General features: G+C 47.5%; 1 protein-coding gene across 4 annotated transcripts; it reads right to left on the bottom strand.

The window, feature by feature from the left end:
* Positions 1 to 925: 925 nt before the first annotated feature.
* Entpd6 (ectonucleoside triphosphate diphosphohydrolase 6) lies at positions 926 to 22,297 on the bottom strand. Of its 4 annotated transcripts, none has more exons than XM_055602672.1 (14): positions 22,100 to 22,297; positions 18,293 to 18,618; positions 15,926 to 16,002; positions 13,178 to 13,321; positions 11,850 to 11,925; positions 10,961 to 10,996; positions 9,981 to 10,069; positions 8,993 to 9,072; positions 8,616 to 8,680; positions 7,166 to 7,267; positions 5,586 to 5,723; positions 3,793 to 3,849; positions 2,186 to 2,298; positions 926 to 1,982 (listed from the first exon to the last, which is right to left on the bottom strand). In XM_055602672.1, the coding sequence occupies exons 2-14, from the start codon at positions 18,582 to 18,584 to the stop codon at positions 1,884 to 1,886; spliced, it is 1,368 nt and encodes a 455-aa protein (XP_055458647.1). In that variant the 5' UTR covers positions 18,585 to 18,618; positions 22,100 to 22,297; the 3' UTR covers positions 926 to 1,883. The 4 variants fall into 4 exon arrangements, with proteins under 4 accessions (XP_055458647.1, XP_055458648.1, XP_055458649.1 ...); XM_055602673.1 differs by having other exon boundaries at positions 22,144 to 22,297; XM_055602674.1 differs by having other exon boundaries at positions 22,182 to 22,297.
* Between the last annotated feature and the right edge of the window lie 3,535 nt (positions 22,298 to 25,832).

Genomic DNA, 25,832 nt, shown 5'->3' with positions numbered 1-25,832 from the left:
CAGCTATTGGAGAAAGGGGCAATGGGAACTCTGCCGAGGAGTGGGTGCTGCAGTGTGGGAAAGGACAGGCTCTTTCTTCCATGCCCTCCTCAGCAAAATCCGCCTGCTCTGGCCCCGGGTGACTTTTTATCTGGGAAGATTCCTTCCTGCCTTATCGTTTTGGGACCCAAGTTATATACTGGCCAGAAGCCCTTCCAACATTTCATTTTGGGGAGAACACCAGGCTCATTTGGTCTTGGAATTGGGGTCCTACTGACCCACACCCCTGAGGAATGCCTTCCTGTCACCTGTGAAGCTACTGCTTCTGTGGTGAGAAGCCACCCAAGATGGCAGCTCCAGCCCTGCAACTCAGAATCCACTGTGCAGGAACCCAGCTTCTTTAGGGACAGGTGACCATCATGATGAACTTGTGAGCACTCTAGGCAAGAGCCTCTTGGGGTTACTTGAATGTCAGAGATGTGGCATCAGGGAACTGGCTCCTAAGAGCCTTCACTGCCCCCTTTGCCTGTAGAACTCTGTTCCTCTGCACTGGCCAGTCCAAGTGGAATTCTCGGTGTAAGAGGTGGGAGCATTTTTCAGGGCCAGACCTTGTGAACCTACCAGACTTGGGGGCTGTGTCAGTGGGCCCACTGTCTTTTCCCTGTTCTACGACCCCTTTGGGACTACGGCAGAATCAAACTAGATCACTGATGAGCATAATAGTGACCTAGAGGTGATGAGTTGATGTACCCAGAGCAGTCCCTAGCCAAACTGTCAGCCATGTCTCAGGAGAGGAAGAATTGAAGAGTGAGCTGGGACAGGGAGCTTCCAGACCCTGAAACAGCCCAGGGCTCTGGGTGGTTTGCTGCCACTACTGCTGGGTTTCTGCTATCACGTACTGTCCCAGGTTTCAAATGCTGGGTGTTCACTCAGGAGACAAAACAGAGAAACCCTTGTAAACCTTTATTCCGAAATGGTGGCTCAGCTTATTCTACGAACTGTACATTCATTGAGGGGACCATGGGGAAGCCAACTGCAGCTGAGTAAACAAGGTGGGATAGGGGGCAGTGTGGTTTCAGGGCTGAGCTTTCTGATCTGCCCCACTGGTCTGGAAGTGGCTCATAGCAGCAATACATTCGCTGGGAGACAGTTGTGTCCAGAAAAGGGGCTCAGTTTTTACATAAAGCACTCACAGCTCACAGGGTAGTACCTGAGCACACAGCCCTGCATATTCTTGTAGCTCTACTCACACCCATGTGCTCTGCAAAGCTAGAACAGCAGGTCTGTAAAGAGGCACTGTCCCACCTTCTTCCTACTCAGTGTCTGCACATCACTTAGTGCTATGCCATCCAAAGATGGGACAGCAAACCTCCAGGTAACTTCACGTGTCTATCCTGAGGAAGAGATGGACACACTCAAGATGTGCTCTCCTCAAGTTTGCACTGTGTCTGGGCCAGCCTACTTCATCTCCCACAACTCTGGGAAGACAGAGAGAGAGGCCTGGCTCATGAGGGAACAGGGGCTGGGAGACAGAACAAGACTCACATCACGGAAACACATAAAAGCAGCCATAATCCTGCAGATGGATGGGATAAGAACAGGGCTGCATCTCTGCCTCAGCATGTGCCTTGGCGCCACCTAGCTCCCTGACCACTTGGAGGCAAGGCAGGGAGCCGGCCTCAGGCCAGGCAGCATTCCAACCCTGGCCCTGCCCCAGTGGTGTGGCAGGGCTAGTACAAGGGCTACATCCCAGGCAAATCTGCAGGAGATGACACTGCAGCACACAGGAGGGTCTCAGCCAGGTGCAAGCTCCTCAAGGATGATGTCACTTCCAGGACACTAGGTCCGTCCATGGAGTTGGAAGCCTTGGAATTCTGGCTATGGTGAGGACTAGGGGTTGGCTGCTACAAGGCAGGAATCTTCTGTCTCTTCAGAGAGTCGATGTAATGAAAAATAGCCCCGAGAGCCCAGCTGGTTTCAACATTGTCAATTTTCCGAGCCAGCTTGAAAAGACAAAGGAAAGGAGAAGAGAAGGTCATGGGCCCGAGTTGCAGAGACTGGGTGGCATCTGTGGAGGAAGGCAGTGGCTGAGGAAGCTAGGCACAGCTTTGGGCTGTCTCTTGAAAGCAGAGATAGGAATAGGAGATAAAAATGCAAACAGTAGGGTCAACAGTTTCCAGCGCCCCACCCAAGATGCAATGCTTACCTTCAGCACCTTGTCCCTGGGAAAACCAAATTCTTGGAGCAGTAGGCTGATGTAGGTGAGGTCCATGCAGGCAAAGGGGCTACTTGGTGGCTGTATCTCCAGGGTGCGGCACACTGGGAGAGAGGCCCATTCCCCAGTCATATTCTAGACAATCTCTTGTTGGGGGTGGGGCAACCCTGATCCCACCTGCTTTGAGTACCCATCTTCCTCTTCATGCTATTATTTTTTTTAAAAGTTATTATTATTTGTTTCTTTGAGGGTTTCTCTGCAAAGCCCTGGATGTCCTAGAACTCACACTGCCTCCTAAGTGTTAAAGGTGTGTGCCACCACTGCCCAGTGTTTTTCACTTCAGATTTACTGTCAAACTGCAGTGGAGTCACCCTACTGGCAGGCCAAGAGGCCAGATCTCTACCTCTGCTAGGCCTGGATGCCAGGATCAAGAGAGATTTGAATATTTTACCTTGGGATAACAGTGGAACCCCACCCCCAGCTACATTTCTGTATCAGAGACTCTTGACACTTCCTAGAATCTAGCTTTTCTTTCCTAAGATTTATTTATTTATTGTTTATATAGGGTTCTGCCTGCATGTGTGCCTGCAGGCCAGAAGAGGGCACCAGATCTAATTATAGATGGTTAGGAGCCACCACGCAGTTGCTGGGAATTGAATTCAGGACCTCTGGAAGAACAGCCAGTGCTCTTAACCTCTGAGCCATCTCTCCAGCCCGAATCCAGCCTTTCTAAGGCTTGATAATGACACTAAAGCTGATTCTAAGTCTATGCTTGTCTGTGTGCCCTTGTGTAAGCACAGAGGACAGAGAAAATCTGGTATCTTGTTGTATTACTGTTACTTTATTCCCTTGAGACAAGGTCTCTGATCTGAACCTGGAGTGTGGCTGGTGGCCAACAAGCCCCAGTGATCCTCCTGTCTTCTCCCCCATAGCCTGAGCTTTGCAAGCATAGGCAACCACACTCAACTTTTTATGAGGGTTTGGGGGATCTGAATTCAGATCCTCATGTTTGTGCAGCAAACACTCTTAAACCATTTTTATACTTCCATGGTATCTACTCCTGAGAGAGAGGCAAATCCACCTTGACAACCAAAGTCCAGGGAAAAGCCAAGAAGTGATATGAAAGCATAAGAACACCACAGTTTTGGCAGGGGAGGGAGGGAGGAGGGAGAAGAAAACTCCCTATAGAGAAATGTACAAAGCTTAACTGCTCTGAACTGCAAACTGGGAGCTGCAACCAGAGAAGCTGAATATGGACATGACATTCAATCCTGAGTGCTAGGGGTGTGTGACCCAGAACAGTTGCAGAAAGGGCATGAGGAGAGGAAGGGCAGGCACTGGGAGAGGAAGGGCAGGCACTGGGACTATGGCCTTTCACATGAGGTTACCTCCCACCAGAAGGTAGTATCTGGGGTTTCAGCCTTGGGTTGTGACCATAGTACACTTTGAACTGTGCTCTTAGACACTTCTCAGCACTCTCCACTAGAGAATAAGGCACCAAACCCAGCAATTCTGGGCCTTGTGCCCATCGCAAGCATATGGGGTTTCTGCTCCAATATCCCTTGGTCTGTCACTGTGACAATTACAACACCACTCACCATACTTGGCTGCAATCTCAAAGTCTCCAACTACAAGGCTGCCTCCTTTCTCAGCATCTGTTGGATAAGATAGACACCCAGTCAGCAGGAACATGGTAGAAGCATGTGAAGCCACTGATACCCAAGGCTGGCGCCTAAGACCCCCATACCAGGTGCTCCATAGCACACAAACCTGCAGCTGTGGGCTTTTTTTTAATAAGCCCTCCTCTCCTGACTCCAGGGAGCTGCCCACACTCATTGGTTCTATGTTTATTTTTTGCAGTCCTGGGCCTCATATATACTGGGCACATGCTCTGCAGAGCTAACCCTAAGTTAGAGGAGTATCAGAGGAGATGCAGCTCAGTAGTCCTACCTCTGCCAGGACCACTCAGGACAGGGGGCTAAGGAGGATCACCTTATCCCCAACTCTGCAATGTTCCCAGCATCTTCACCAGCATCTCTTGGCCCCCAAGAAAAAGCAAATGCTTAAAACTAGCAACAGTGGAAATAGAGTAGAAAAGCGAGCTCAGAGTTGGGAAGGACACTGTGCTGCCATTAGGAAAGGGGGTTGTGGGAGGAAGGAAGTTTCTCTGGACCCTGGATGAGCTGCCTCTGGCTTCAGGGACTCACTGTGTTACTAAGTGTCACTGTCACGGGTAGTCTAAGTTCTTTCAAGGTCCGGTGTGACCACAATGGGCAATGGGATCACGCATTACCTCTGCCTTAACAATTCACCCCCCTCTGGCCACTTTATGCTATGGGAGTCTCCTGCTCCCAGGAATATAAACTAGCACACTTGTCCTTATCTCAGCTAATGCATTCTGATAGTCTTGAATTTTTTTTTTTTTTTTTTAAGAAAAGTGTTTTAGGGCCTAGAGAGTTCTCTCAGCAGTTAAGGGCACTGGCTTAACTGTAGTTAAGAGCAGAGGACCACGGTTTGATTCCTAGCACCCATATGGTGGCTCATAAACATCTATAGCTCCAGTTCCAGGGGATCCAATGTCCTCTTCTGGCCATAGGCCAGGCAAACATGCAGCGCACACAGACACATGCAGATAACACACACACACACACACACACGAGAAAGAGAAAGAGAGAGAATGAGAAAGATATTGATTTAAACAACTCTGATTTTGGGTGCTGAGGAGATAGTTTACAGAGGTTTAGACTGATTGTTGCTCTTGCAGAGGATTTGATTCCTAGGATCCATGCAGCTGCTCACAACCATCTTTAACTCCAGTTCCAGGAGATCCAATGCCCTCTTCTGGCCTCCATAGGCCAGCATGCATGTGGTACACATAAATACAGGCAAAACACTTAAATATTTCTGTCTACATAGATATTGATATAGAATCTAAATTAAAAAATATTTTTAAAAAGAAAGAAAACTTTTTTAAAACTACCAAGGTAGCTTTGCACCCCTTTTACACCGTCAGCCTCAGAAAATTCCACTGGTTCACTATCTACCCTGCCTGGCTCTTTAGACAAGGTGAGCCCCTCATTGCAGGTCTAACCTCTTCCTCAGAAAGACAGCATGTGGCTAGCCATCCCAAGTGGCTCCTGAGCTGAGGCTACAGGGCAAGGCCAGACAGTAAGACAGTGAGCGAGTGCAGAGCAAGCCCTACCTTTTAATAGGATCTGTATCAGATAATTTCCACTTTACTAACTGCCTCAAAGGAACCAACTATGAAAGGGGGCTTATCACTTTCTGCCTCTCTTATCACATTGCCTCCTAAGCCCACTCACTTCACCCAGACCAACAAAGACACTACTGGCTATCATCAGCCCCCTGCCCAGACTGGCCTGGCCATTACCTATAAGGCCAAAGCTGGCCGCAAGGTCATAGTAGTAGGAGAACGCGTAGAAGTCCACATGCTGTGCCTCTTCTGTCCTGTGCACTTTATTTCGGAGGACTTCAGACACTCTGCTGGCACACAGCTCATAGAGGCCCACTACAAAAGGCAAGAGAAAGTACACAGCCAAAGTTAGCAAGCCTGAGGCACATAGGCCACAGAGCTCCCAGGAGGCCCTCTTCAGAGATCTAAGATCCTAACCTGGATGGCAGAATTAAGTAGGACCAACAGTCCCTGGGACCCCACCCTAGGTCAGGGACTGCAGAGGCCTTTCATAAGTCAAGGCACTGCTGTCCTTGGTCCTCAAGCATGAAGGGGCTGGAGCATGTGTAGGCCTCACCAAAGGGATCCTATAGCTAGACACTGTATGGTGTGTGCCTGGCCCTGTGAGGTCCTTCACACTTAGGGTATAAGTATTCTTATAGGTATTCTCAAGTCCATACTTGTCAACTCAGCAGCTTGCGTGGACCTTCGACTTATGCACAATCTGCACCTTCCCTATCTCACAGACCAGGAAGTAGATATGAGCCATCTACCAGGCCATATACCTGGATGGCAAAAAGCCTGGCTTCTGGAAATCACTGAAGTACCATGGTCATCCCATGACTAATGATCCTGCCTCGGGCTGGCTTCAGCCAGTCTTCCTATCCTTCCCAGTGACCCCCATGGGCCCTCAGCCTCCATTTCCTTTCTCTGACCTTGGTTAGACAGCCACACTACCACCTTGTTCACTAAGGCTTCAGTGGTTGCAGGTTCTGCTTCTTGACCAGAACACGGTTATAGATCTTGATCATATCTCTTCACATCTTAGCTCAAAAGCCATGCATGAGCCTTCCTGGTTAACACCACTATCTTGCAGACCTCACCCACCCCAGTTCATTTTTGCTTCAAGGCCCGCTTCCCATATTTCTCCATCTACCTCCTCCACTGGAGCCCAGATGCTGTCTTGTTGAGTTGCCAAGCTGGTGACAAGGGCTGGTCTTTCACGTATACAACTGACAGCTGAACAGACTGACCATATAACCAAAGGCAGATATGCTGCCTTGTGTCCAGCCTGGGAACAATAGCTCAGTATTTCTCCTAGAAGAAATTCAAAGGACCCAGAGTAACACAGACCAGGACATGGTGGTGGGAGCTGTGTGTCCTGGACTGTTGGCAGGAAGCAGCCTTTATTTCTCTCTGCACAGAATTGGCCAGAGCTGAGCTTCTGGGCCAGAAGCCCAAATATGGCCATTTGTCTCAGGTCCCATGGCAGCTAGTTCCTTCCTCACTAGAGGTTTGTTGGGAAACTGGGCCCTTTGAAGAGAAGTGTTTGGTGACAGACAAGGAGACTTTGTGCAGTGACCCTGCAGAGGGAAGTAACCAGAGGCCCCAGCTCTTGACAAAAGCCTTCACAGTCTTGCCACAGCTCTTGGTTGCCTACACTCTAGGGGAAGGTACAGTCTGTCTGTGCTAGTGTCTGATATAAGAGGTATTTGGAAAATAACAGGGGAAGCAGACTATCATTAATCCTCATGAGCCTGACCAGCAATGCCACCTACCTGCCTTCTGTCCTGAAATTCTATAGGTGACCTCGGCATGCTCCCACTCTCCTCTGAACCGGGGAGACAGACAGGGGCTGACTAGTCCCTTGTCATCATCAGCTGAAATAGAGATGACCATGAAGTAAGACGAAAACAATGCTGTGTCCATTAAACAGAGCTTAAAAGACTGGGGAGGGGCCTGACAGGATGTTGTAGGTTGTAAGAGGGTGCTGGGATGCAACGAGACCTGTCTCCCAGGACAGTCGGGGTCAGCTGGAGAAAAGCCCTGCCCTGTCAACATGACTGTGGCCCTGATGAGATGGGGCATCCCACATTGCCTAGGCACCTGGAGTTCCAGACACTGGGCCAAGCAAGTGCTATTTCATCAGTTATCACAATGACCCTATTTGGAGGAGCCTGCTGCCACCGACTTTCACAGATGGCTGAGGCTGGTTAACTCACAGGCTGGTGGGAAGCCAAGGACAGGTGCCACTGGGTGTTATTATGTTAGAGTGAGTCTGGAGTACAGCATGAACTAGGCCCAGAAGCTATGTGCTGAAGGTGTGCTCCCAGCCTTTACCACCACTGAGAGGGGGCGAAACCTTTAGTAGGTGGAGCCTAGGGGAGGAAGTTAGGTCACCAGGGCATTTCCTTGAAGGAATACTGGGGCCTTTCCTCCTTTGCCTCCTGCTGCCAGCAGATGAATAGCTGCCTCTACCACATGCTCCCACCATGATGTCCTGATTCACCACAGCCCCAAAGGCAACATAAATTACCATGAACTTACACCTCCAAAACCATAAGCCAGACAAACTCTTTAAGAGTCATCTGTCTCAATTACTGTCAAGTGACAGAAAGTTGACACACGAGGTGATTCCAAATGCAGGTGAAATGGTTCAGAAATTATTTCCCTAGTTTCTTTTTTTTTTAAATAAAAAATTTTCCCTTTATTGTATGTAGATGGGTGTTTGCCTGCATGTATGTAGATGGGTGTTTGCCTGCATGTATGTAGATGGGTGTTTGCCTGCATGTATGTAGATGGGTGTTTGCCTGCATGTATGTAGATGGGTGTAATATGTGTGTGCAGTATCTGCAGGGGTCGGAAGAGGGCGTCAGATCCCCTGGGACTGGAGTTACAGACAGTTGTGAGCTGCCATGTGGGTGCTGCCAATAGAACCTGGGTCCTGTAGAAGAGCAGCCAGAGCTCTTAAACACTGTGGCTCTAGCAACCTCCTAGTGTGTCTTTTAAGAATGATAACTTAAAAAAAATGACCAAAGGTAAAACATGTCATCCCATATTCTATCTTAGCACCTGTGACAAGATCTGGGTCCATCCCACCCAGGCTGGCTGGGTGCCAACAGCTGATAGGCTGCTGTGTAGGGGTGAAGAAGTAAGAGAAGGAGGAGGAGGACGAGAGGAAGAGGCACTGAAAAGAGGAGCAGAGCCTAGAGCAAGTGTTCTACTCACCAGGTTTCCCCTCCACACCACCCAAGATAGCCAGTCGTGCCGACATCAGTCCCAGCCCCAGGTAGCTGCGGAGACAAATCCTGGTGAGGCTGGGCCACATATAAACGTGCCTGGGCTCCGTGTGAATAAGAAAGGCTTTCTTTCCTGCTTCTTCTGTGAGCCTTACACTATAGCTGAAACATTATGTAATTGAACCAAGAACCTGCCGTGAGCGCTTATGGAGGCTGTGCACACGGCAGTGACGGAGGCAGAGCCCATGTTTTCATGGAGTGCCATGTGGCCAGCAGGATCCTCATCTCTTAAGTCTTTTCCAAGCCTCCCCCAAGGACCTACCATAAGGCAGCAATGGAAGGTGCACCAGGAATGAGCAAACCCACCTGTAAGAATACAGCTTGTAAGTCCTGTTAAACATCTGCAGCGCCGTCAGGTGGCCAGGTGGGGAGGCCTGCAGGGTACCCTGAGGAGGAACATGGAGCTACTGTTGCCCGAGGTCTTTCCAGAAGACCGTGCCCTCCTCCCTGAATTGATTGGGGGAACAAGGACACTTAGTGAGCTTTTCACTAAATCTTTGACTACAAATCAAAGAGGAGCAAGCAATTAAAAAAAGCAAAAACAAAAACCCATCCAGTGTGTTTCCGATTTGGAGAAGCTTTTTTCTGATTTTCTTTCCATATTTGGGCTCAAAGCAGGGCTACTAGATAACTCAGCCAGTACGCAACATCCTCAGATTATTATTATTATTAGTAGTAGTAGTATTGAGACAAGGTCCTGTTACCCTGTGCAGGCTAGCTTTGAACTCCTAATCCTCCAACCTCAGCCTCCCCAGTGCTGGGATTACAGATGTATAGCAACGACCCAGCTGCATCTAGCCCCTCCTGACACATATAGTCCAATCAGACCAGATAAGCATCTATCTCACTCTATTCCACTAGAAACAAGGTGTGATTGTTAATAAATGGTGTGGGTAAAAAGAGAGAAAAGAGAGGTATTTAAAAGAGCAGATGGCATTAAACACATTTTTTTAAAAAATCTCTTTTAGAACATTTATCTCAAAGAAGGCTGATTTCCCTCCGACCTATCAGCCATACTGTCTGCTCTTGCTCCTGGAACTCTGTGGGGGTGAGAGATGTCTAGTCTCTAGCCCAACACTTCCTAGGCATCATTTTACTTCACCTCATGGAAGAGCAGCTTTCTATTTTGATTTTTAGTGGGTAGAGAGAAAATCTCAGAAGTTATATGTGAGAGAACTCAGCAGGGTGGAGTGCCTTCCAGTGGCCAAAGGCCTTCTCTGAGGGGCCTCCTCTGGGTGGCTGCAGCTCCTTGACTATGATGCACACACCTGGTGAGGCAGGCAGGGCTGGTTACCTCGACACGTGGGAGGAAGGTGATCTGAGTGGATCCTCCGCCCAAATCCAGCATGCCCACACTGCTGCTTCCTGGGGTTTTGAGACTGCCTGCATCACAGTTAAGACATAATGCTGTCATGTTAGCAAGGATATAAGGACACCAGGACAATCAAGAGAGGTCAGAAACTGCCAGGGATGGAGAGGTGGGAGGGGGAACCTGCAACTACTTTAAAAATTGCAACTAAAAAGTATCCAAGAGCCATTGCTCTGTCAGTTGTGGCTTTGGTGTGAATGACAGGATGACACTGACCATTAAAAAACAACAACAAAAAACCCACTTACACTGCTATCAGTATCTCTAGCAAGGCCAGCCTCACCTCCCAAGGAAACACTGACTTCTTTGCTATTCTGCAAAGGCTCCCTGCAAGGCATGCTTTTTGACTAGCCCTGCCTCAGACTCTGTCCTCCCACAGCACCTGAGGTAGAGATCCCCAGCCCACCCACCAGTGTCTTTATGCCCTTATATCCATGAGACCTACAAGAAAAACCCTGTCTTCTTTCTACAAACAGACATACTGCCCTTCTCCAGTAAAGGGGCCACACTGAGAACAATCTGGAAGTGTCTCTTTACAACTGTTTTCAAGGGCAGAAGTTTCTGGCAGAGGTGATCAGCACTCACATCATAGCCAATATTTTAAGACCTGACTTAGGTTTATTCGCTGCTTCTCTCAGAAACGACCTACAGGTCAAAGCTCTACTGGATGTTGGGCTGGGGCTGTGCTGAGAGAAAAGCAAGGGTAGTACAGCACTAGGATCACACATATGGGCTCACTCGGCCTGACCTCTCTGGACATGCTGCCACCCCAGTCTGCCTCCAAGGCAGCAACACTGAGTGTGCGTGTTCATGGTAATGGGCCCTCTGTGCTGCAGGAAGCATGGCAGGCGCTCCTTTCCTAGGGGTGGTCAGCCATTAGCCTTTCCCAGCTGGGAGGCACGCACCTGTCAGGAAGTTGACAGTGATCCATGCTGAAACACCTGTAATAGAATGACACAGGTATTTTAATTTCTTAAAAAAAAAAAAAAAGATTAAAAAAAATGTACTTTCTGTGTATGGGTGTTTTGCTTGCATTATGTCTATGGACTTCATATGTGCCTGGTGCCCATGGATGCCAAAAGAGGGGCTGAAGCGCCCTGGAACTGGTTATGGATGGTTATGAGCCACCATGTGGGAACTGGGAACCGAACTGGGGTCTTCTCCAAGAGTAGTAAGTGCTCTTAACAGCTCAGCCACCTCTACAGATCCCATTTTAACTCTTGACACATAGGGCTGCTACCTATTTCCAGATCTCAGGGGCCTGGTGGGCACTGCTTGCCATTCCCAGCTTAGAGAGAGTAGCAGCATTCACTTAAGAACCCAGGGGCTTTGGGCACACACTAAAAATCTAGAACACATTACCAAATGCCATGGCTCCTCCAGGATTTTGTCACTAGCTTTCACTTTTGAAGGAGGCAGGAAAAAGAATTCAATGTTCCTTTGTCCTCCAGACATACTCAATCTTAAAGTCATATTTAAAATCACCAACCAGGGAAGAACCTCAAGCATATGTTTCAGAACGACCTATATAACCAATGTTCCCAGCATAGAAGCAACTAACCTTCTTTAAACGTCCTTAAAACCCAAAACACGATGTTTTCAAAGGCTTCATCTGTACCAGGCTTGGTGCTGGTCAAGGTAAGAACCTTTCTCTAACAACAAAATTGTGAACAAGACCATGACTTAGGCTAGTTACAGTGCCCTCAAGCCTGGAGTTCGTGTAACAGGAGCAGTGGCGGAGTCATTTGTCTGACCAGGACATGTATTGATGAGATGCCCATTTGTCTACTCTACCTTCATCTGTGCCATTCATGATGGAAACACAGTCATCTCCTACAAGGAAGGGGGATGCCTTGAACACCTCCTTCACCTAAATGCAAAGAGAAAGACTTCTTAGCCTGGCATTGAGCTGTACATTCGTATTCCCATACGAATACTGAGGGGGCTGAGGTGGAAGAGCTGTAGTTTGAGGTCAGCTTGGTCTACACAATAGCTTACCCTCCACCCTAGACAGGATGGGAAGGATGTACTCATTCTTCAGAAGCAAGATCAGAGGCTTCCAAGGGCACTGCATGTTCAGCTGACTGTGACAGAACACTGAGGCTTCTGCAGTGTTCTGAGAGGCAACGCTTACACTGTTTCAGGCTTCTGCAATCCTCTGTAGAGGTGTCCTTGGCTGATATCCCTAGGATAGCTAAGGAACATTCCACTCTAGGTACCTTGTCTATAACTGCTAGGGATAGCAGAGCTCTGAGAGAAAAGATGGCCTAGAGAGAGTTGGCATACACTGAGCCTGCTGGGTCCTCAAACATCACCTGGCTTTGGTTGGGAAATAAAAAACAAGAGGTTTAAGCCCTCCCTCATATGGTCTGTGTATATGTAGGTGGGGGCACGGATCTAGGGGCATAGGCCATCAGAGCCTGTCATAGGGAGGCAAAGGTGTGGGCAATTGGGTATATTTTTCTCCATTTTCTAAGGAGTCTCGGGACATAGAGACTTTGGTATACCTGGTCACCCCACCCCACCTCTTGTAGCCTAAGAAGGTGTACTGTGCCACCATCTTGCAGGTAAACAGTATAAGAAGAGTCTAGAAGTTGAGGGAGACTATACCTTCCCAAACTTGATGGATGGGAAGAAAATCATAAATGCATTCTTGGGATAAGGATGTAGCCCCAGTACATGCGGCTGTCTGGGGACAGAAGGTTCCCCAAGAAGCACTGGAACTGTGGAAGAGGCTGAGGATCTCTTGGGCAGTCACATCTGAGCTCAAGCTAAGATGACAGCTCAGCTCACACACCTGGAGGCTCCCTTCAGAAGCACAACACAATTTTAAAACAAAGGTGTTTTGTTAAATTTCTTAAAAAGATCCCTGATGGTGATACCATGAACATTCCAAGGGTTTTCTCTTCTGTGTCCTGTCTGCTTGACACTAGCTAGAAGGTTAGTGGCTATTCTGTCCTGAGACAGTGTCTCACTCTATGGCTCAGACTGGCCCCAGGCTTGAGATCCTCCTGCTCTGCTACCCAGGTGCAGAGTGACAGGTATGCACCATCATGCTCAGCAGGTTAGCAGTTTTTAGTGATCCTGAGCCACCCTCCGGTCAGGGAAATGGCTAAGCTTACCTTTTGCAGCAACTTCTGAGCCTTTTCTCCTGGCAGTAGGCGCAAACCAGCTGTGGCCTTGAGGACCAGAGGGGTGGCCTTCCAGAAGTCATATGGAATGTGTTGCTTAGCAACATTCAGAAGCTCCTGGATCCCCTGAGCACTCTGATGTTAAGAAAGCAGAGCAGGGCTGTCACACGCATTGCCCCATTGCCACCACCTTTTGAAATGTATAGTAAATATACTGTCTAATTTAAAATCTAAACCTGGGGGCTGTGCGCGCACATATGCACACGCAGCGAGCAGAGGACGACTTCCAGGACTCAGTTCCCACCTTCCTCCTGTGTAGGCAGGGTCTCTTGTTTCTGCTGATTCATGCCTTATACAGGCTAGCTGACTCGCCACACTGGATTTCTTATGTGGGTTCTGGAATTTGAACTCAGGTCACCAGGCATCTCAAGCCTGGTGCACTTACCCAGCTCCTGGACCCTCTCTCTAATTTTCAAAATCAGCAAGAGTATTGCATCAAGCAGCACTGGCTATTTGTGAGGACACAAGGGGTCATAACATAGAGGACAGTCTTTGGCATAGAATGTTGGCAGGTCAAAACAGGTCAAGAGCCACAGGACTGCGCCTCCTTTTAGAGTAACGTCCATATTTTCTGAGCAAGACTTATGTTCTGGCCTGTTACCACTTGTGCTAGCTAATCTGCATCAACCTGACACAAGCTAAAGTTATCTGAAAAGAGTGAAACTCAATTAAGAGAATGCCTCCATCAGATCTAGTTGTAGGCGTTTTATTAACTAGTAATTGATGGAGGAGGGCCTTAGCCCATTGTCTGGTAGTCTTGGGTTTTATAAGAAAGTAGGCTGAGCAAAAACAAGCCAAAAACCAGCACCCTCCATGACCTCTGCATCAGATCCTGCCTCTAGGTTCCTGCCTTGTTTGAGTTCTGGCTTCCTTTACTGATGGACTGCAATGTTGTCGACATGGAAACCAAATATACTCTTTCCTCCCCAACTTGCTTTCTGGTCCTGGTGTTCATCACAGCAATAGAGACACCACCCCTCACCAGGTGACCTCACAGGGTTGTGACTTCCCTGGATGTTATGAGCATGGGAAAACTAGCAAATTCTAGGCGCCCCTGTAGAACTGAGTCCCATGAATAACCTCATTGAGGGGTCTCACCATCTGCCAGAGAGCTCAAAGGATGGCTCAACAAAGTAAACAGTAATTGGTTAAGCCTAAGGGGAAATCTCATTTTCTTTTTCTCCAGAATTCCTATTCTACAAATGCCCTTGTATGTGTGGGTGATAGTGTTACATGACTGACTGTCCCTCTCTAATGTGTTTGCAAATCAAAAACCGAGAGAAGGCTCAAGTATCTGTCCAAGGACACACAAAGTGGCTCTTGAAGGACACATGAGAACACAGGGCACATACTGGAGGCAGCCGGGACACTCATTCCACTGAAGTGTGTGTCACGTATCTACAAGTTGGATTTTTTTAATCCCACCACTTTATTAATCTAAATATATGAAATTCAGTTTGGTTTATTGAGTGGCTACCCCTGAGTCACCAATTTCTCTGCTGTATAGCCAAGCCTTGCACTACTCTGTCTGAAAGCATGATGTAACTATGGACAGGAACAACCATGTAGCTCAGGGTCTGAGGAATGCCAGAACCGGGTTAAAGATGTGGCTCAGTGGTGGGTACTTGCCAAACACCCGAGAGGCCTTGGGTTTCATTCCCAGCATTTAAAAGAAGAAAAAGAATGACAGGGAAGTCACAACCCTGAGAGCAAGCAGTGCCCTCAGCTCACCTGCAACAGCACATTAAAGCTTTAAGGACATCAGAAGGCTAAATGCTACACACGCTTACAGGAATTCTTATTTTACCTTAAGGAAATCTGCTTTATACCTATTTGTTATCTTGCATTTATTTGGCCTGTGGCTCTCATAAATTAGGTGTCTTATATTTATTATTTAGTTTTTTGATGGGTGGGTGGTGGAAACGAAGCCCAGGGAATCAGGCATGCCAGGCAAACACTTTAGCACTGAACTTCTCTGCTAGCCCTAGTGTAACCATTCTAACATTAATATTTTGTTTCAGTAAATGTTTTACCTTCAATCAGAGGAACGCCAATGAGAAATGAAAATTACAACTGCAGGATGGGGAGCTGTAGCTTAGTATCAGAGCAGTGGCCTAGCCTTGGGAGGCCCCAGGCTCTCTCCTTTGCTCCCAGCAAATTTACATGACTAATACAGATATTTTAAAGCCCAAATATAGCCTTCTTTTTTCATTTTATTACTAGCGTGAGTGTTTTGCCTGAATGCATGTCTGTGCACCACGTGTACAGTGCCCGCCTGGCCAGAAGCAGCACTGGATTTCCTGGGACTGCAGTTACAGGTGGTAGTAAGCTGCCATGTAGGTGCTGGAAATTAAACCTGGGTCCTCTGGAAGAGCAGTCAGTGCTCTTAACCACTGAACCATCTCTCTAGCCCCCCAAATAATGCTTCTGTGTTTGCGGATGTGAGCTTCTGAACTGCGTAAAGAGAGGGCCTCATGACGCACAGCACACTGGTGGGTGAGCCCGGCACTTCTCTCTACCTCTCTATCCTCTGGGGCACAGCATACATACTCAAGGCAGTACCAGCCAGGAAGACACCTTTCTCTCGGAAGATAGCCAACTGATCCAGCTCAAAAGGAGCTGGCTACTAAGTCAGTTAGAGGACATTGGAAGGATAAACAGACTTAAAAAGATGGTTACCTTTTCAACATCATCAGCATAAGCAGAAAGCCCAGGCTTCAGTGCTTTGAAGGTTTCATGGGTCAAGGTGGGAGTTTCTAAAGGGAAACATTTTTAAAAGATGTAAATATGAATATATACAAAGAGCATGAATATAAACAACAGACACTAGCTGACGTTACCAGCAAAGGCCTGACCAATCAAGAGGGAGTTTTTGTTTAAATTCTGCAATCTAGTTCAGCTAAATGACCTAAAGTTCGTATGAGCTTTCCTCTACTGTCTGTGTGTGCGTGTGTGTGTGTGAAGGCAGGCTGGGGTGAGTGTGCTTGCCTAGCATGCTAGAAGCCCTGGAATTGATTCCAAAACTGGAAAAAACAAACACACAACTCAAACCCCAACTTTATTGAGGGTAAGTTATTTAAATTTTAAGATAATTCTTGATGATTTAACAAGATAAATGATCTTAAACTGTAAAATAAAAATGATGTCCATAACTACGAGAGGTTATCCTCATATGGGCCTTGAACAAGCTTCTGAAGTTTTTTTTTCCCCCCTTCTTAAGAAGTTGAGTGTTGGGGCTGGAGATATGGCTCAGTGGTTAAGAGCACCATCTGCTCCTCCAAAGGACACAGGTTCAATTCCCAACACCCACATGACAGCTCAAAACTGTTTGTAACACCAATTCCAAGGGATCTCATGCCTTTACACTAATGCAGATAAAGTTAAATAAGTCATTAAAAAAAAAAAGGAGTTGAGTGGTTGATTTTAGGAGGAATGAACTACATCGCAACAAGAGATATGTCCAGAGGCATCCTGTGGCTATAGACACTAGTCCAAAATATATATTTTGTATATATATTTTATATACATATGTATATATGAAGGCTGAGGAACCAAAAAGCAAGATCAAAAGTTTTTCACAAAAACTCTTCTCTCTAAAGACAAACACTGGATTATGGTTAGTACTACCTTAAATTTAATTTATTTTTAAAAAATTGGTTCTAGAAATCAATTCAGGGTCTCAGACATGCTAGAAAAGTGTTTTACCACTGAGCAATCCGTCCAATCACCCGTTACATTTCGTTTCAAAACCGATTTTGAAGATGGGTAAGTAGATCTGGCATCTAAATGTTTAGCTACTACAATAAGAATAAAAGTATCAAAGCACAAATGGGACAAACTTACAATAGGCCAGAGCATCATTTATGCTGTTGAGTAAGCAAGAATTAACTGCTAGATTATTAATATTGTTGTTTTCCAGACAGGGTCTATGTACCCCTGCTATCCTGGAACTCACTCTGTAGACCACGCTGACCTCTGGCTCACAGAGATCTGTCTGCCTCTGCCTCCCAATGCTGGAATTAAAGGCATGTACCACATCTAGTTTAACTGTTAAAATTTAACATATGCAGACTTTTTAATCTAAATTGTCCTCAATATAGTTTTTATTTTTTTCTTTTAAAGCAAAGTTCTGGCCCAAACACATAGAAATAAATAATTAAATCAAAAGCAAGTAAAACAGGCTATTATAGCTAAGGAGAGAAGTATGGGGGGGGGGGTCTCATGCTGACAGAAAGCCAATGCCAGGACAGTGTCTGGCCACTAGGGACCTGGATATGGGACTGGAGCAAAGAAGGCAGAGGGCTAGAAAGCCCACTGGCTGAAGGTCAGATGCACAAAGGCGGCAGATTTTAGGGCAACAGGCATGGGAGCTGAGTAAAGAGCCAGGCAGCCAAGGGGTCCTGGAGAGAAGCACCCACCTTCTGTCTAATGTCCCCACTCCAAGGAAGCAAAGCCAGAAGGGCCTGAGGTCCAGATCACTTCTTAGTGCCATGCTAAGCTCTTAGAACCCACAGCAGCAGTTCCTGTAAGATTATTCAGACCTGTCTGGGTTCCTGGCTTCCATGAGCCTGAGTCTGGAGTTGATTCCTGCCTTGAGAGCTCCCACATCAACATGACATAGCCCAAATCACAGGTTCATCCACAAGGCCTGCTGTGGACACAGGGAGGAGCCAGGCTACTGAATGCTCTCTAAGGTCTTGGCTGCCTTTCAATGGTAGTGACTACTGAAGTAGTGTTAAGAAGAGCCTTGGGCTTCTGGAAAATTTAGAGGCATGGGCTTTCTGTCCACTGAGATGGGTCTCTTAGTAACTATGCTTTTTCTTTTCAAGTGGTCTGTGCTTACACCCAGGGCTTTACATATGCTCTACCACTGAGCTTTGCCCCAGTGCCTAAATAATTTCAAGTTAAAGGCTTCCAGGTTAGTCTAGAGCAGGCACTCAAGCCCACACTGTCTTCCGAAGTAAGGAGTTCTTAAGAGCCTTGCCCTGAGAAGGGAGAAGGCAGATCAGTGTCTGTGCCCACAATGGTTCAATGTCAGACAGATACCTCCAGGTGGCCGGGCAAACTGGAAGACATGGATGCGGGTGCCAGTGCTCCCAGCATCGAACATGATCCCATAGAAGACCTCATGATTACGTGTAGCGGAGCCTGGGGCGCTGAAGGCCTGCTGGGTCCACCGTGCCCCCGAGGCAGCCCCAGCAATGGTGAAGAAGGCCTGGGCAGCAGAAGCTCGATGCCACTTGATATAGGCGACATAGATGAACAGGCCCACACACAGTCCGAGGGGGTATGCCACCTTCGTCATCCGCAGAGTCCCATGGTTTGGTATTTTTCTCATCTCTCAGTCTGCTGAGGACTGTCGCCGCTGCTGGCTGAAGGGAGAAGAATTAGGTAAATCACATTAGGCTAGAGCCTACCTTGTATGTCAGAAGTTCCCAGGTCTGGGGACAAAGTATGAAACTCAATACTGGTCTGTCCCCTCTCCTAGGAGTCAAAGGCTTCATTTGATTTTCTTGATGATTTTAGACGGGATGGTCCAGAACCTAGAGTTATGAACACGTTTAACTTCCAAACAAGATATGCTGGGATATGCTGCTGCTTGTATCAAAGAGCCCAGTGTCCCCAGACCATTGCAGGTGACCACCTGGATCCTCATGACCCACTCATTCTTCAAATCTTTACTTACACTCCTTCAGATTGTACTTTCAGCAATTTACTTTCTCAAGGTCTTAAAACTGGCCATTAGTACGACTACAGTGAACCCGAGACAAGTGTAAAACATTGAACTTGCCCCAGCCTTTTCAGTGATTGGAGTTTAGGTGTGTATATATTATATATATACACACATACATACATACATGCATGCATATATATATATAGTAACTCCTGGTCTCAAAAAGATGACAAGTGAGGGGTCTGCATCTCAAGGCTTTTCCTGTCCTCAGGGATGTATGTTGGTCTTTTCAGTCCTCACTCTTGTCAGTTATGGAAATGCAGCAGCTAATCCTGGGAAAGGAGGAGGGTTGGCGGTATAGGCTACAAGTAGGACTTGTGTTCTCCTGGCAGCAGTGTGTGACTAGGGCAGACTCATTCCTCCAAGGGACTCCTCTGCAAGGTGGCTGTTCAGGAAAGGCTATCACAGGACTTACGATACAAATGGGAAATTCCATGTGCTCAAGAATAGCCACAGAGAACATAAGCTGAAGACAAGCCTCACAGAGGGGCAGAGGATGCATGACCTGGGAACCAGGGACAACTGTGGGCAGAAGGACCCTGTGGCTGCCTTGCTTGTGGGAAGTAACAGTACTTCCAGACAGGGCCTGTGAACCCATCCTAGGATGGTTTGGAGGAAAGAGAAGTGGAATGACACTATACACAGAGCAGGCCTTCCTTGGTTTCATCTCTGGCCACACTCAAATACCCTTAGGCAAACAACTCAGGTTACATAAATACTGCCTCCAAGCCCCAGGCCCAGGGAAGAGGCCCAAACCAGGGCAAAAAAAGAAGGAAAAAAAAAAAATCTCCATTTCCCGCCACATGTAGAGCTCAGAAAGGTTCTCTTGGCAGATGCCAAGGAGTAAGCCTTGCTTGCCAGTCCCCAGCTCCTGCCTTTCTTTGGGCCTCACTTGGTCCCACTGCACTTGAGAGCTACCCACTGCTCTCGAGATCACATCTCACCCGACACCTGCCTGCCTAATTCCCAACCTTTTATCCTTGCCCAAGCGTTACAAGAATGCGGCGTCTTCTGTTGCCTGTGCCAGGCCCTTAATGCACAAGCTATTACCCATTCCCAAAGTGCTCAGCCATCAGCGGGGCCAATTTTGTCCAATTCTGACCTCATCGCAAAGCCTCGGCTAAAATTCTACTGCCACTGCCTTCCCCAGCCATGAACATCTTTATTGTGTGTTCTGAGCGCCCTGCACCCAACCTGTAAATACAAGATTCTACTTCAGTCAACCTGATGACACTTGTATAAATTCTCAGACATACTACAATCATTGTGTTTACACATCAGCAAGCTCAGAACGATATTAACAACCCAAATGGAACACCATATCCATGGGGAACAGGACCAGAACCAGACAGAACTGGTCCATGGGCACCTCCATGTCTCAAGAGACCCAACTCCAAAGATCAACTTTATTTTTGGGCTGACATGTTTGTCCACAGCTAAGGTGCTTGCAGAAGGAGCAATCACTTTTCTCTAGCTATGTCTAACTGCCTGTGGTGTTAGACTCCCAAAGAGTTCACTGAGAAAAACAACTCAACCTTAGTTTGAACTTTACAAAACAGAGTTTAAAAAAAAAAAAAAAAAAGGAAGTCTGAGGTCTGAGGTAAAGTCAAGTGGGGAATGAGCAGGAGGTGGAACAGGAAGCAGCATGTAGAGGCAAACAGAGGTGGCTTGGAGAGGTGCACCTGCCAGGTAGAGACTGGAGTCAGAGGAGAATGTCAGTGTGGTGTTAGAAGGGAAGGTGGGGAGGCCGGATCTGATTTAAACTGACAACTGCCAGGTTTTTTCAGGTTTGCTTTAAAGTACAGGAACCAAGCCATGACTGCAAAGGACTGCTGCACATGCTAAATATGTATCCAAAAATAAAGCACACTAGCAAAGCATCACTTATTTCTTCTGGTAGTTGTGAGAGGGAAAAAAATCCATACATCAACAACCCTGTGAAGCCCACCACCTGATTTCTTTTGCAGGGCACCATGGTTGAGTGGGCTGGTAGGTTTTTCCAGACCCAAGTACACAAAGAACTGTGCAACACTCAGGGTCTGTCCAGGAGCTCCAGGAGGGACTCAGATACACGGCGTATTAGCGGGGCAGGGGGAGATGGGGTGGGAAAACCAATTTTTAGATGTACCTTTATGCTTGCTGCACTTTTTCAAGGACTACATTGTTAATACACTGGTAACTGGAACAAGGAAACCTCCCCTCAATACTATTCACCCCCCTCCATGGCTCTGCAGTGGCCCCAGGAGAGCCTGTAATCATATTCATCTGCCTCTCCCTAGGGAATCTCCTTTCAGGGTTTCTGAGATTTCCCTACTGTGGCTGAGACTTTGCTAAAAACCCTGTGATGTAGGAAATGTGGCTCACCATACATGACACTGGGGTACAAGTGCCTGCAGAGATATAAAAGGCCCAGGTATTTCCAGGTGACTGATTCCTTTGGATAAGACTCTCAGTGTGAAGGGCTGTGTCCACTGTGACCTACTCAGCAATGTAATCTCAAAACTACCCAATTAATTCCAGCTGCTCTTAAAATTAAAAACCGGTTCCCACTGACTCTCTGCCCTTCTACATCCTGGGTGTCCACATCAGGACCTGTCCTTCCCTTACCCCGAAGCACCCGTAGTCACACACCAATTTGGGCAGAATCACCCCGACCCCAGCGAACTACCTGGTCACTACAGTTTCCACCTTCTGCACAATGGGAACACAGGGTTTCCCCTGTTTCCTGAGCTTCCTACCAGGACTGTGCAGTGAGGGATGGCAGGGGTCTAGGCCTGGTTCTGCGGGGGCGGGTCAGCACAGGCCGGCCGAATGAATGGATGCCACAGGGCAGTGGGCAGCGACCCCTGCCGCTTGGCCTACAGCGTAGCTCACAGCACCGCAAGAGTACTACAGTGTAGTGCAGACGCTCTAGGGCTACGCAGCCGGGGCAAGAAAGACAGCGAGGGGAGGGGACCGGGTGCGCAAGTGAGCCTGAGGCCTCCCTCAGGAGCTTTCTCCTGGCCTAGGGAGGTGCCAGGCACTTGGACCAGCACCACGGGGAAGCCCGTCACTCGCGCGCGTGGAGACCCACCATAGTCAGTTATCCCCGCTAAGCACACTCCGCTGGCCCCGCTTACCCTGCCCGGCGCCCTCGGGCCCTCGGGGAGAGGTAGTGGCGTACCCGGAGGCAGAGAGCAACCACACGCCGAGAGCGCCCACCTTTGCAGCCCGGGTGCGCGTCAACACAGCCTCAACGCCTGGGACTCGACTCTGCAGATCCTGAGAAGCTGTCCCCTCCTACGTGTGCTTTGCGTCACCGAGTGGGCGGGGCAGAATAACTGCGCGTGCGCTTTGGCGCTTGACAGCTACGCAGGCGCAGTAGCCAGATGCCCTTCCTGGGAGTCTGTTTGTGTTCGTTTTTGTTTGTTTTTCTTTCTGTGGATAGAGGGCTCGGGAGCTGGAAATTGATTCGGTCTTGTAATCTTCTGATAAGTCCTCGAGGCTTGGCGGAACGGAGCCTTGTCTTAACTGGCCTAGGAGTTACTTCAGTCTCATCCTAACCTTGTCCTTTTCTGTAGGCTTTCCTCCTGGATCTCTCCACACCGGAGTTGCTTCCTCTTTTAAGGGAAAACGATAAGATACGCATTCACGATAGAGATGCGGTGTCGTCAAGCCTCCTTTATCCTTGGCCATATCTTCCTAGAAGCCATAAGGTTGCCAGCTCCTAACTGCAGCGAGATCCCAAATGTATGTCCCTAGTTCATTTGTCTGAAGTTGGTTGTCGTTTCTCCACCAGACCAGGGCTCCTTTTATGTCTGCCCACGTGATGACATCTGTCCTTTGGGGGGAGGGCATTGGTCCTAGTCCTTGAGCACTTACATATCTGTTGGCTGGGAAAGTCCAGGAGCAAGGATTCTAATGGTCAAGACTGGGAGTGGCCAGCAGGTGGATGCTGGCCACAGAGTGCAGGGAAACTGTGTGAAAGCAGGGTTGGCAATTGCAAGTAGTCCCACGAAACCACTGCAAATGGTCACGCGAGCAGCTTAGACCTTGCCTTGTCTTGCTAACCAAACCCCTGAGATTTGATTACAACAGTATTCTATATAGTCTCTTATTTGGCGGATCTTAAAATACGTCCCCATCCCCCGTTTGTTGTTGTTATTGTTGTAAATATCACTACAGTATCCCAAGCAACACAACCTTGCTACCCACTGTGGATGTGCTGTAGGAGTCTTAGTAGTGGATTGCCTATGACAAACGATATGCCCTTTGAAAACAACTCCATAAATATGGCTGGATTTTCTCTTTAGTCATTGTACTAATTAACACTCTTATAAATAATGTGTGAAAGCGTGGGTTCCCCACATCGTCACCAGCGGAGTCCTTCCAAACTTTCAGTTCTTTGCTAACCAGCAGTAGAAAAACTGCACCTCACAGTTTTGACTTAATTTTCTAGCACTTTGAATTTTGACAGAAGAACACTGCTTCTGTCTGTCAGTGTCCTTCACATCTTTTATCACCTCCTCTGTTTTCACCATATGTCCTCACATTCTAGAATTTGTCTTAGTTTTGCATAGGCTTTTTACTCACTGCTATTGGAAAGCTATTATCAGGTATTCCCTTTTGTGGATATTTTCTCACCTTTAAGAACATAATTCCACCTTCTCAGGCAGTTTCATTTACAGTGACCTTTCCTAGTTATTCTCTACCGTTCTTTGTGTGTTTCCTTCATAGTACAAGTCACACCCATCATTATTTGTTAGCTTGTTTATTGGTTCATCCTGTTTGCTACTGAAGCATAGCAAAGACGTCATTAAGATGTTATCTGTCCTGAGCCATAATGCTTGCCCAGCACCTAAAATTCTCCTGCAAGGAGACTACAATCTGAGCCTCCTTATGACGTCAACATTCTAATAATAGTAAAGAGTCTCCTGGATGACTGCCATCTCTTTTCTGTTATTTTTAGTGCTTGTGCAAGCCAGCACATCCTGGAAGTTGAAGGAGATAAGGTTAACTTTTTCAGAAGCAACTGCAGCCAAGTTCTCTGTTGTCATGGAACAATGCAGTCCCCTAAGGAGGTTAACATTTGAGACAAGAAGGAGCTTGAGCTAGAGCTCTTTCTGAAACAGTATCTTCTCCAGTGCTTTTAGCCCAAAACATTATGATTCCCCTTAATAGTAAAAATCAGAGTGATCTGCTTTTCAAAGTCTGAGGTCCAAGTAGATAACAGGTACTGTTCAGACATGTTCTACCCTAGCAGCCTTCCTGGACCCTAGTGAAGGAAGGCGATGGCTAGCAATGTGTCTAGGAAGCTGTTATCCCTGGCTGCCTATCTGCAGGGTATAGATATGTTTTATGTAGATTGTTGAGCCTTAATGTGCTGTGTGTTACTAGACTTGAGACAAGCTGGTAACCATTGCCTAGTGCATATGCTTCAAATCGGCTTGTAACTAAGTGTGGATAAATACTTCCATCTGCCCTTCACACAGGCTCAGTCCACAGTAGGCATGAGCCTATGTAGCCCATAATAATGGCTTTTTCTTTTCCCCAGGCTCCCTTCTTTCTACACACATTTTAGGGTGAGTACCAGTCAAACAACCTCTTATAAGCTCTTAGACAGCATGTGAGGAAACCCAGGTTAAGACAGTATTCAAAATATTTTCTGAAGGAATAAATGGGTTCATCAGGATGCTTCTGAGGCTTTCCTTTCTGAGAAAGAAGGAAGCATCTGCTCAGAGGCTGGAGGAGATGGAGCAGATAGAGATGTAGGCAAGGCAGGGATGTAGGCATGTGCTCTAGATATGACTAGCCCTGCTTTGTGGGCTGAGGAAGTGTTGGAAGAAGTAAATGAGTATGTAACCTATCTTAGCGTACTCAGTGGTGAAGAGTGGAGAGAGCTCTAGGATTGTTTGCGAGTTGTCTGCTCAGATATGCTTACATACTTACACCAGCTTAGTCTGTTAAATAAAGCAGGGACAGGGCCTGGTGGTGCTGGCCTGTCATCTTAGCTATTCAGGAAGCTGAAGCAGGAGGATAGAAAGTTCAGAGCCATCCTGGACAGTTTTTTTCCCCCACAATGTATTCATTATATATCCCTATTGAAGCCCCCTCCCTCAATTCCTTCCAGTCCTACCCTCCTAACCTCTTCCCTCCCATCCCCTTCCCTTAGTCCACTGAAAGGGGAAGTTCTCCTGCCATCTGCCCATAGCTTATCAAGTCTCATCAGCACTGCCTGGATCCTCTTCCTGTGTGGCCTGGCAAGACCGCTTCTCCAGGGGCAAGTGATCAAAGAACAAGCAAACAAGCATAAGCATATGACAGAGGCATTCCCTAGTCCCCTTACGAGGGAACTGACATGGAGATTGACTTAGCTGCCAATTGGCTACATCTTAGCAGGGGGTCTAGGTCCTCTCTATACATGGTCCTTGGTTGGTGCATCAGTCTCTGCAGGACCCCCTGGGCTCATATTTTTTAGTTTGATGAGAGCCTGCCTCTAAATATAAATGTCAAAGAAGGGCTGAGGATGTAGCTCAGCTATAGACACTTGCCTAGCATGAGGGAGACTCTTGAGTGCAATCCCTAACACTGCGAAAGAGCAGGGCAAACAAACAAAAGAATCAGGACAACACGGTTCTGCAAGGTTCTTGGTTTTAGAGGCTCTCAGTGCCCTCCCTCCTAATTATCCCACTACAAGTGCCCAGGATTCTGGAACATCCACATTTTCTATCAGTCAGAGAAATGCCCAGTGACTGGAGGTTCTGGGCAATGATCGTTGGAGTAGCCTTCAGCCAGTGATAAAAGTGTAGATCCTGGCTTCCTCCCAGACAGGACAACTAGTCTCTGGCATGTCAGCGCTGGAAAGTATAGTAA

Source organism: Psammomys obesus, unplaced genomic scaffold (assembly GCF_907164565.1).
Source record: "Psammomys obesus unplaced genomic scaffold, mPsaObe1.curated_primary_1811, whole genome shotgun sequence".
Taxonomy (NCBI): Eukaryota; Metazoa; Chordata; class Mammalia; order Rodentia; family Muridae; genus Psammomys; species Psammomys obesus.
This window is presented reverse-complemented; position numbering and strand designations above follow the sequence as displayed.